At 46.0% G+C, this 11,905-nt stretch overlaps 1 protein-coding gene across 1 annotated transcript in view; it reads right to left on the bottom strand.

Moving 5' to 3' along the window:
• LOC309384807 (uncharacterized protein) overlaps window positions 1–8,505 on the bottom strand; it is a 31,141-nt gene extending 22,636 nt beyond the window's left edge. The window contains exons 1-2 of the mRNA XM_081938602.1: window positions 8,207–8,505; window positions 7,838–7,952 (exon numbers count right to left, since the gene is read on the bottom strand). Coding sequence (XP_081794728.1) covers window positions 7,838–7,952; window positions 8,207–8,371 — 280 coding nt within the window. The 5' untranslated portion in view covers window positions 8,372–8,505. The remainder of the gene's footprint in view (window positions 1–7,837; window positions 7,953–8,206) is intronic.
• Between the last annotated feature and the right edge of the window lie 3,400 nt (window positions 8,506–11,905).

Below are 11,905 nucleotides of genomic sequence, written 5' to 3'. Positions count from 1 at the left end.
CTAGTAAAGAGAAGGACCAGGGGAGACATGAGAGAAGTCTTCCAATATTTGAGAGGCTGCCGCAGAGAGGAGAGGATCAAGCTATTTTCAAAAGCACCCAAAGGCCAGACAAGGAATAATGGATTGAAACTTACCAAGGAGAGATTCAACCTAGAAATAAGGAGGAACTTTTTTCTGACAGTGAGAAGACTCAACCAATGGAACAGAAGTTGCCCTCAGACTTTGTGGGAGCTTCATCACTTGAGACTTTCAAGAAGAGATTGGACTGCTATGTGTCGGAAGTGGTGTACAGTCTCCTGCTTCAGGGTGGGGGGGGTGGACTAGATGACCTACAAGGTCCCTTCCAACTCTGTTAATCTATTTTAGAGACTTTTTAAAAGCCCTGATAACTTTTGTGTGGGGAGGGGTTCAGGTGAGGGAGGAAGAGGAGAAACTCACCTGCAGGAGGTTGGATGGGAGTGGCTGGAAGGAGAAAAAGACCCAGTCAGGATCCTTCATGGGTTGGAGGAGTCAGGAGTTCCCCTCCCCATTGAGAGCAGAAGTTCCCAAAATATTTCTCAAGGAGACCCTCTTGGCCACCTGCTAAGCTTGATGAGAGGCCTCCCCTAGATACTACCCTCTCCACAACCGTTCATCCAGCCCCCCAGACTCTTCAGTTAGGAAAAGAGTCCCACAGCCAGGAAGGCCACTCCTATCACGTCCCCATTATCCCCATCCAGTTTGCTCCTGGCAGAGCTGTAGGAACGGGGCTCTGGAGAAGGAGGAGACTCACCGGAACAGGAGGATCAGGCCCATCTTCTACCAGGAGGGTTCATTCTGGTGATGGGAGCCTCCAGGCTGGCATGTCCCACCTGGCAGGTACAGGTCCTCCGTGGTGGGCCTGGATCTCCAGAATCACCTGGAGCTGGTAGGTTCAGTGTCTGTTCTGGATCTGCTCCCTGAAGGCCACGCCCTTCTCTGGCCACCCGTTCTTCAGCCACTGGATCTCCACGGGGTAAAAGCCCATTGAGGTGCAGAGGGGGATGGTGTTGGGGGAAGCGGGGTCCAACGTGGTGGGGGAGATGGTATAGGTGGGCTTGGCTGTAGAGGAGGGACGGGAGAGACGCAACAGCACCCAGAACAGAAGACCAGGTTTGTTACTTCAGATGCCACATGGGACTGATCCTGTCCAGAGCCCTGGTCACCCTATGATTGCAGGATGTACCAAGGCTTTGGCAGGGCCATATCGAGGTCCTTGCCGAGGGGGGAAATTTGGGGGGTTTCGGAGGGAGATCTCCCCAGACCAGGCTACACCTGCAGGCAAAAAGCCTCCTTCCCACTTGTTCCAGGGAAGGAGGTAGGGAGGGGTCCGACTCCCATATGGCAGATGTTCTTTCTCCAAAGGCTAAAATTCTTTTTTGTAATGCAATGAACAAAACCGGATGCAGTATTCCAGGTGTGGGCTTCCTAAGGCTTTATAAAACAGTACTAATACTTCAAGTGATTTTGATTCTATGTCTCTCTTTATACAATCAAGGATTCTATTAGATTTTTTGGCTGCTGCCACACAAACACACACACACACACACAAACAAACAGACGTGACGTTTAAATGCTCATTCGGACTCCCAAGATCCCTCTCACAATCACTGTTTTTAAGTTTCATTTGTTGGATTCAATCTTCTCTTTTGAATCAGAAAGCCACAATATGCACAAACATAAAATTATATAGAGGCATGGTTGCTCAGTGGTTAGAATGCAGTACTACAGTTTAATGGTCCACATCCAGGAGTCTGATCCATGGTTGATTCAAACCTTTCATCGTTCTGAGGTGGGTAAAATGAGGACCCAGATTGTTGAGGACAATATGCTGACTTTGTAAACTGTTTAGAGAGCGGGGTAAAGCATTACGGAGTTGTATATAAGTCAAAGTGAAATTGCTTTTGCTATTGTTTCACCCGAGCATGGATCCTTTTATGATTAGTAAGACTACCATTCTGAGAAAAGCTCTTTCCACATTCTATGCATTTATATGGCTTCTCTCCTGTGTGGATCATCTTATGGGAAGTAAGTGTACTGCTATTGGCAAAAGTCTTTCCACATTCTATGCATTTATATGGCTTCTCTCCTGTGTGGATCATCTTATGGGAAAAAAGATGACCTCTTTGAGCAAAGGTCTTTCCACACTCCATGCATGTATATGGCTTCTCCCCTGTGTGGATCATCTTATGGTAAATAAGATTACATTTTTGAACAAAGGTCTTTCCACACTCCATGCATTTATATGGCTTTTCTCCTGTGTGGAGCTTTTTGTGTCTAATAAGTCCACTGCTCTGAGTAAATGTCTTTCCACACTCCATGCATTTATATGGCTTTTCTCCTGTGTGGAGCTTTTTGTGTCTAATAAGTCCACTGCTCTGAGTAAATGTCTTTCCACACTCCATGCATTTATACGGCTTCTCTCCTGAGTGGATGATCTTATGGGAAGTAAGTGTACTGCTATTGGCAAAAGTCTTTCCACACTCTATGCATTTATATGGTTTCTCTCCTGTGTGGATAATCTTATGGGAAATAAGATGATTTCTTCTAGCAAAGGTGTTTCCACACTCCATGCATTTATATGGTTTCTCCCCTGTGTGGATCATCTTATGGAAAGTAAGATAACGTCTTTGAGCAAAGGTCTTTCCACACTCCATGCATTTATATGGCTTCTCCCCTGTGTGGATCCTTTTATGGGAAATAAGATTATTTCTTCTAGCAAAGGTGTTTCCACACTCCATGCATTTATATGGTTTCTCCCCTGTGTGGATCATCTTATGGAAAGTAAGATAACGTCTTTGAGCAAAGGTTTTTCCACACTCCATGCATTCATATGGCTTCTCCCCTGTGTGGATCCTTTCATGGGAAGTAAATTGTCTGCTTGTTCTAAAACATTTTCCACATTCTAAACATTTATAAGGCTTCTCTTTGGTGGCAATCGCTTTTTGAGATGTAGGGAACTTATTTCCAAGAGAAAGAATGACTGTCCCATTGTAATTTTTTCCCTTGCTTCTTCTTATAGCAACTTGTCCTTTGTTGTGGGTTAAATAGTGTTCATTTACTTGTACTGTAGTTTTCATTAGCTTCACACTTTCCCCAATATATCTTTTCCTTATGTTCTCTTGTTGGGCAAGAAAGCCTCGCATCGGAGCATCAGTGGAACATGAGTTTTCCTCATTGCAATTCTTTGACTGGTTTTTCTCAGGGCTTTTGAATTCCATTCGAACTCCAAACTTCTCCGTTCCATCTTTAGCACTGATCTCTTTGAACAGTTCACGGGAATCTTGAATCTCCTCCCCATTATTACCTTCAAAGTAAAACGGAAATAAAAAATGATAACAAGGTTAGAGAAAAAAGATCAAAGTGTAGAAAGTCAAGTGAATTTCCTTCACAACTTCTGGAGATAAGTTGTTACACTGATTAATTGTTCTAACTGTCAAGAAACATCTCCTTAGATCTAAGTTGCTTCTCTCCTTGATTAGTTTACACTCACTGCTTCTTGTCCTACCCTCAGGTGTTTTGCAGAATGGCTTGATTCCTTCTTCTTTGTGGCCGCTCCTGAGATATTGGAACACTGCTGTCACCTAGTCCTTCTTTTGATTAAACTAGACATACACAGTTCCTGCAACCGTTCTTCATATGTTTTAGTCTCCAGTCCCCTAATCATCTTCATTCCTTTTCTTTGCATTATTTCTAGAGTCTCCACATGTTTTCTACATCGTGGCGACCAGAACTGAATGCAGTATTCCAAGTGTGGCCTTACCAAGGCATTATAAAGTGTTATTAACACTTCACGTGATCTTGATTCTATCCCTCTGTTGATGCAGCCTAGGATTGTGTTGGCTTTTTTGGCAGCTGCTGCACACTGCTGGCTCATATTTAAATGGTTGTCCACTAGGACTCCCAAGATCCCTCTCACAGTTACTATTATTGAGCAAGGTACCACATATAGTGTACCTGCGCATTTTGCTTTTCTTGCCTAAATGTAGAACCTTACTTTTTTCACCATTGAATTTCATAATAATCAGGGGAAACATCCAACGAGAAATTAGGAGAAAAGAATTTTTGGGGTGGGTTAATTTCAACAGAGACCTGAAACAGTTTTGAAACAAACTCTTTCTTCCCCGGTGTACCTTGGAGCAGCTGCTCCAAGGTCTTTGAAAACTAAGAGGACTTTCCTCCCTTTGCAAAGCATTTTGCCCTGGATCTGGTGCAGGCCTTGGTTAGCAGAGAACAGAGGCCTTAAGCACTGTAACGCGAGATCACGTGAGATCAACAGTGCTAGATTTCGCAGTACTGATCTCACGTATCTCTCACTTTTTAGCCCTCTTTTGCCTGCAAATTCATCGGAGTAGGCAAAGGAATTGACAGCTTGCCACATCATTGCAAGGGACCATGTTTTGTGGACCATAAGAAGCACCTAGGTTTAGAGAAGGAAAACAAATTAAATAGTTTTTGGCTTTCCTGGCATCCAGAAGCACTCTGTAGGCCAAAAACGGGCCCGCTTTTGCCCTCTGAAGGCCTCGGCCGGTCCCGGTTTTGCCCTTCTCGGCATCGGTTAGGCTGAAAATGGGATGCTCAGAGGGTTTGGGAGGCCGAATGTGCTCTATACAGACATTTCCACCCACGTTTTGGGGGGAGGGGGGGGAATGCGTCTTATAGTCTGAAAAATAAGGTAAGTCCCAGTGGGGTGGGGTGGGGTGAATAGGTAGGGCGAATGTTGCAGTGCCTCTCCTATCATTCCTAAGTGTGAATGATGAGTGGGTGTCAAGTACTTGGGGGAGGGCTTCTCATAACTTAGAAGAGTCGCTAAATGAATTGTCGTATCTTGGGGATTACCAGTACCCTAGGATGCTCTGAGTAACATTGCATAAGGCCTTTGTTCTTGAATTGGATTGGGAGAATGCTCTTCCATGGGCTGAGTGTGAAAGTTCTGTTTTCACACAATATTGGAGGTTTCAGAGGACAAATGACAACACACTCTTCTCACACGATCTCCAGAGTACACATAAAAGCACGCCTCGTTCTTTTCAGCCTCCACAGAGAAGTTCAAAGAGAAATAGAAAAATACAGACAAGAAATGGCAGAGAAAGCATGTAAGCAGAGAGACACTGACTCTTTCCTTCCTTGGAGTACGAGAAGATCCTTTCCTTCTCCCTCACAGGAGATGATATCTGATTAGTAGTTTTCAAATCAAAAACTAACTATAATCTCTCTTCATGAACTCTCTGTAGACTAGAAAACTCTTACCCAGAAGAGAGACCACGTTCCTATGATTTTCAAGCATGACTTCCGAATGTAGCGCTTTCTGGTCAGGATCCATCTGAGACCATTCCTCCTCAGAGAAATACACAGCCACCTCCTCGAAGGACACCAGACTCCCCTGAACACGAGAAAAAAGAACAGAGGATTCACAAGATCTGTTCATTTTCATCCATGATTTAGCCAAGAGGATAGAAAGAGAACCCCTCAGATTTGCAGACAAGACCGCATTGACAGGAATACCAACACTCCAGAAGATCAGATCGAGATATAGGATTGACAGATTGGGCCCCATCTAACAAAATGAAATCAACAGTGTAAGGTTCTACAATTAGGAAAGAAAAACCACATGCCCAGGCATAGGTGATACCGGCCTCAACAGTAGAAAGTGCAACAGGGAACTTGGAGTCCCAGTGGACAACTGCTTAAACATGAATCAGCAGTAGGCTACAGTTGCCAAAAAAAAAATCCAAAACCCAACAGAATCATAGGCTGCATTAAGTGGGATAGAAGATGACATGAAATGTTAGAATGACTTTATAATGCCTTGGTAAGACCACACTTGGAAAATTGCATCCAGTTTTGGTTGTCGTATGGATAATAGGAACGATGAGAAGACTAATAGTAATAGTAATGCAGCCTTAGTGAATAGTTTGACAGTGGTGAGGGAATTATTTGTTTAGAAGAGTGATGGCGTTGAGGGACAAACTCTTCTTGTGTCTAGTTGTCCTGTTGTGCAGTGCTCTATATCATCGCTTTGAGGGTAGGAGCTGAAACAATTTATGTCCAGAATGCGAGGAGTCTGTAAATATTTTCACGGCCCTCTTTTTGACACGTGCAGAGTACAGGTCCTCAATGGAAGGCAAGTTGGCAGTAATCATTTTTTCTGCAGTTCTAACTATCCTCTGAAGTCTCCGTCTGTCTTGTTGGGTTGCAGAGCCAAGCTAGACAGTTATGGAGGCTGCAGATGACAGACTCAATCATTCCTCTGCAGAACAGAATCAGCAGCTCCTTGGGCAGTTTGAGCTTCCTCAGTTAGTGCAGAAAGAACTTTCTTTGTTGTGTTTATTTTGATGACGTTTTTGATGTTAGGTGTCCATTTTAGGTCTTGAGGTATTACAGAATCTAGAAATTTGAAGGTCTCCACCTCCTGTTTATACGTGGTTTCATTGTTGTCTCGAATGAGACCGATCACTGCTGTATCACCTGCAAACGTCAATTGTTTAACAGATGGGTCGTTTGAGATGCAGTCATTGGTATATAGAGAGAAGTGGAGAGAGCACACAGCCCTGGGAGGCTCCTGTGCTAATTGTACAGGTATCTGATGTGATTTTGCCTAGCTTCATCTGCTGCTTCCTGTACTGTTAGGAAGCTTGTGATACACTTAGAAGAGTGACCAGGGGGTTGGACTAGAAGACCTCCAAGATCCCTACCAACTCTATTATTCTGTTCCATTGTTCCCAAATTCCCAAAGCAAAGATATGCACCAAGTTAAATGGTTATGCTTCACACGTCCTAATTTTAGGTGAGAAAATGGACAAATCTGAAAATTGCTTTCACTGAAGAAATATTTGGGGAAGTTTTATCAAGTTCATTGATTCTGAAAAAACCTTAAGTGCCTTTCAGTAAATAATCTCACTTCTGGATCAACTGATCTATCGCTCTGTCTCATTGATTGATTTAATAGTCTGAGTAATGTTCAAAGAAGAGAAAATTCCCTAGGAAAGTCATTTCTCAGCCGTTGCAAAGCGGGAATGTTTGATCTCCTAATCCAAATCAGATAATTGGAAATTATTTTGTAGCCCAAAGTACCGTGATTACATGTTCAACATGGCCACTCCCTTTGGATTTTAATAGTCTGCTCTATTTTTTAATATGATTTGCTTATTTTTGAACTACGTGCTATAAACCAGGCTTTTTAAAAATTGTAATGTGGCAATGAATTTAGTTATTTTTCATTAGCCTTGCACAATTCCAAGTCAAAGAATTACCCCCAAAAATGGGTCTCTAGCAGTTCCTGCCACTTTATTCCTATTTCTTGAAGGACTTTTGAAAAAGTGCTTCTTATAAACTCAAAGTTGGTGGAGTACCTAGCAGAACAAGATAACCAGAGGAACCTATGCTGGCTGTAAGCAACTTCAACCTGCTATTCTGCTCTCCATGTTGTGGAGGAACAGAAAAATAATCCAGGTCAAAAGGGATAGGGTTTCCTGCCTAGGCAGGGGGTTGGACTAGAAGACCTCTAAGGTCCCTTCCAACTCTGCTATTGTATTGTACAAACAAGGGGGGGGAGTAGAAGGTGGGAGCACTCTGCACACCCGCTTCACTTCCTGAAGGGAGAATAGAAATCTAATATCTTTCCCCTTTCTTACTTGGTTTGGAGGTTCAACCGTTATTTGTTCTCCGTCATAAAAACCAGAAAGCTTCATTCTTTGTTTCTCTGTAAGGAATAAATAATTTCAAAAATGCATAATGAACAAAATAGGAGGAGATATTCTATAGAAGAGAAGAGAGATTGAAGGAAAGACAGATGGGCAATCGGAGAATCTTCCATTACCTTCTGAGTTGTCCTGACTTTGATCTTCCCAAGGGATCCTCCTGAAAAATAGCTCCTGAGGGGGATTTGATGGGTTCTTCTCTCCCTCAGGATCTCTGATCTCCACATTGCAGCCCTTCAAATAGAGGGAAGGAAAAAAGAAGAGGAATTAACGTATGTCACACAACACAAAGTGGATTCTAACATTCAGAACACAACCTCAAAGCCCCCAATATCCATCTGTCAGGTTCAGTGAGAAAACAATGGAAAAATGTCCTACAAGAATCGGCGAATTCCCACATATGATGAAGGCCAGAGAAGTTTGGGAAGGAGGGGTGAAGTATTCAGACACTTTCTCTATTCCTTTCTGAGCTCCCTAAAGTCTCTCACCTGCAACTGGACCTGCTCCTTCTGCTCCTCCGACTGGCTCAGGAGGAAGCCTTCCGCCAGGGCCACCGCCTGGGAGCTGCTCTCTGCTCCACACTCCCGCACCCAGCTCTCCATCTCTGGGGGCAGGATAGCCAGGAGCTGCTCCAGAACCACCAGGTCCAGCATCTGGGCTTTGGTGTGCTTTTCTGGTCTCAGCCATCGCCTACAAAAGTCATGGAGTCGGCTGCAAAGTCCTCGGGGACCTTCAGCCTCCCGGTACTGGATGAAGTTCCAGGGCTGAACTTCGGAAGGGAGGATGGTTTCCTCCTCCGGGATCTTCTGCCCAGTCCTTGTCCAGAGCTTCCCCCCCTTCCCAGGCTGAGCAGCTGAAGGGCCTTTTCCGCTTCCCTCCTTGGCCAAAGGTTGTGTCTCCATCCTTTCTCTGTCCTGGAGAGCAACTCCAGGTGGGTCCAAGGACTCTGGTGGGTCTCCAGATGCCTTTTCCTTCACAGGGGAATTTATGGGGCTTCAGGACGGATCCCTGCAAGTTATTCCGCTCTTTGTTTTCCTCCCCAGGAGAAAAGTTTGCCTTGCAAAGATTTCAGGTTTCTGCATCTGAGATGAAAGGAAAAAGAAAAGCCAAGAATTGGAAAGTGGAATTCAGCCACTGAAGAACCTTCACCCAACCAACCCCAAGCGGCTCATCCCAGCGCAGAGCCGGGAAGGAGGCAGCTGGAATGGGGAGCCTGGTGCGAATCCTGCCTCCTCCTCGCCCGGCTTCTCTCCTCTCCTGCTGGGCCTCCGCAAGGATGACCCTCCCTTCTTCCCCCACCCATTCGGGCTCTTCCACGGTTACCCGCTTTTCCCTGCGGAGCGAAGGCGGCTGGGGAACATGGTACCCAGGAAGAGCCCTCCCCCCCTCACCTGGAGCATGTCTTGATGTCCCACTGCCAGCCTCTCCTGCAGCCTCTCCTGCGGAGCCGCAGGGGTTAAGGAGAGCTAGTGGGTGGCGTCCTAGAGAGGCAAGGCTCAGTGACGTCACTTCCTGCGTTGCCTCCTCTAATAAGCCAGCCGTCATGTTCTCCCTCCAGTGGGCCAATGGGGAAGCGCCTGGAGTTCCCTTCCCTTGGCAGAGTGCGCCCCCTGGAGGATTTGGGCCAAAGTGCCAGGATCGGAGAAAGGGCGGGAAAGAGGAGCGGGTCTGAGGGGAAAAGGGGAGTGCAGGGATGATGGGCTTGGGACAGTGGTGGGGTTCAGCCAGTTCGCAGCACTCCGGGAGAAACGGTTGTTAACTTTCTGAGCAGTTTGGTGAACTGGTTGTTGGAAGAAATCATTAGGGCAGAGAACCGGTTGTTAAATTATTTGAATCCCACCACTGGCTTGGGAGTAGGGGGAAGAAAAGTCCCTCTCCAGGGTTCTCTGTCAGACAAAGGAATCAGTGGAACAACTTGAGATTTACCTCAGGATGTTCCTCAATGTCTTCTCTGCTGCGAGGGTCAGATACATTTATATTGATATAAGACTAGAAGTTTGTGTCAGTGTTTCCCTCTTCATTTGGACACCAGCTGCATATTTCCTCCACAATAAACCTCTTCAGTTTCACCTTCCAGTCGTGGGTTTCTATTTTATCCCGATAGTGTCGGAAGCAAAAACAGGTCCAGTTCCAAGAAGGGAATAAAATGGAGGCTGCTTAAAATAGCAGGATTATTGACGGGCAGAACCAAGAACGGCCTGCAGTTAGAAGAGGACAGAGCTGGAAGGGACCTTGGAGGACTTCTAGTCCAACCCCCTGCTCAGGCATAGGAGAAGTTATATATACCATCTCTGACAAATGGCTGCCCACTCTCTTCTTAAAAATTAAGAGGACTGGAGGCTAAAACATATGAAGAACGGTTGCAGGAACTGGGCATGTCTAGTCTAGTAAAGAGAAGGACCAGGGGAGACATGAGAGAAGTCTTCCAATATTTGAGAGGCTGCCGCAGAGAGGAGAGGATCAAGCTATTTTCCAAAGCACCCGAAGGCCAGACAAGGAATAATGGATCGAAACTGACCAAGGAGAGATTCAACCTAGAAATAAGGAGGAATTTTTTTCTGACAGTGAGAAGACTCAACCAATGGAACAGAAGTTGCCCTCAGACTTTGTGGGAGCTTCATCACTTGAGACTTTCAAGAAGAGATTGGACTGCTATGTGTCGGAAGTGGTGTACAGTCTCCTGCTTCAGGGTGGGGGGGTGGACTAGATGACCTACAAGGTCCCTTCCAACTCTGTTAATCTATTTTAGAGACTTTTTAAAAGCCCTGATAACTTTTGTGTGGGGAGGGGTTCAGGTGAGGGAGGAAGAGGAGAAACTCACCTGCAGGAGGTTGGATGGGAGTGGCTGGAAGGAGAAAAAGACCCAGTCAGGATCCTTCATGGGTTGGAGGAGTCAGGAGTTCCCCTCCCCATTGAGAGCAGAAGTTCCCAAAATATTTCTCAAGGAGACCCTCTTGGCCACCTGCTAAGCTTGATGAGAGGCCTCCCCTAGATACTACCCTCTCCACAACCGTTCATCCAGTCCCCCAGACTCTTCAGTTAGGAAAAGAGTCCCACAGCCAGGAAGGCCACTCCTATCACTTCCCCATTATCCCCATCCAGTTTGCTCCTGGCAGAGCTGTAGGAACGGGGCTCTGGAGAAGGAGGAGACTCACCGGAACAGGAGGATCAGGCCCATCTTCTACCAGGAGGGTTCATTCTGGTGATGGGAGCCTCCAGGCTGGCATGTCCCACCTGGCAGGTACAGGTCCTCCGTGGTGGGCCTGGATCTCCAGAATCACCTGGAGCTGGTAGGTTCAGTGTCTGTTCTGGATCTGCTCCCTGAAGGCCACGCCCTTCTCTGGCCACCCGTTCTTCAGCCACTGGATCTCCACGGGGTAAAAGCCCATTGAGGTGCAGAGGGGGATGGTGTTGGGGGAAGCGGGGTCCAACTTGGTGGGGGAGATGGTGTAGGTGGGCTTGGCTGTAGAGGAGGGACGGGAGAGACGCAACAGCACCCAGAACAGAAGACCAGGTTTGTTACTTCAGATGCCACATGGGACTGATCCTGTCCAGAGCCCTGGTCACCCTATGATTGCAGGATGTACCAAGGCTTTGGCAGGGCCATATCGAGGTCCTTGCCGAGGGGGGAGATTTGGGGGGTTTCGGAGGGAGATTTCCACAGACCAGGCTATACCTGCAGGCAGAAAGCCTCCTTCCCACTTGTTCCAGGGAAGGAGGTAGGGAGGGGTCCGACTCCCATATGGCAGATGTTCTTTCTCCAAAGGCTAAAATTCTTTTTTGTAATGCAATGAACAAAACCGGATGCAGTATTCCAGGTGTGGGCTTCCTAAGGCTTTATAAAACAGTACTAATACTTCAAGTGATTTTGATTCTATGTCTCTCTTTATACAATCAAGGATTCTATTAGATTTTTTGGCTGCTGCCACACACACACACACACACACACAAACAAACAGACGTGACGTTTAAATGCTCATTCGGACTCCCAAGGTCCCTCTCACAATCACTGTTTTTAAGTTTCATTTGTTGGATTCAACCTTCTCTTTTGAATCAGAAAGCCACAATATGCACAAACATACAATTATACAGAGGCATGGTTGCTCAGTGGTTAGAATGCAGTACTACAGTTTAATGGTCCACATCCAGGAGTCTGATCCATGGTTGATTCAAACCTTTCATCCTTC

The sequence above is a fragment of the Natrix helvetica genome, assembly GCF_964273705.1.
Source record: "Natrix helvetica genome assembly, chromosome: 1".
NCBI classification, from domain to species: Eukaryota; Metazoa; Chordata; class Lepidosauria; order Squamata; family Natricidae; genus Natrix; species Natrix helvetica.
This window is presented reverse-complemented; position numbering and strand designations above follow the sequence as displayed.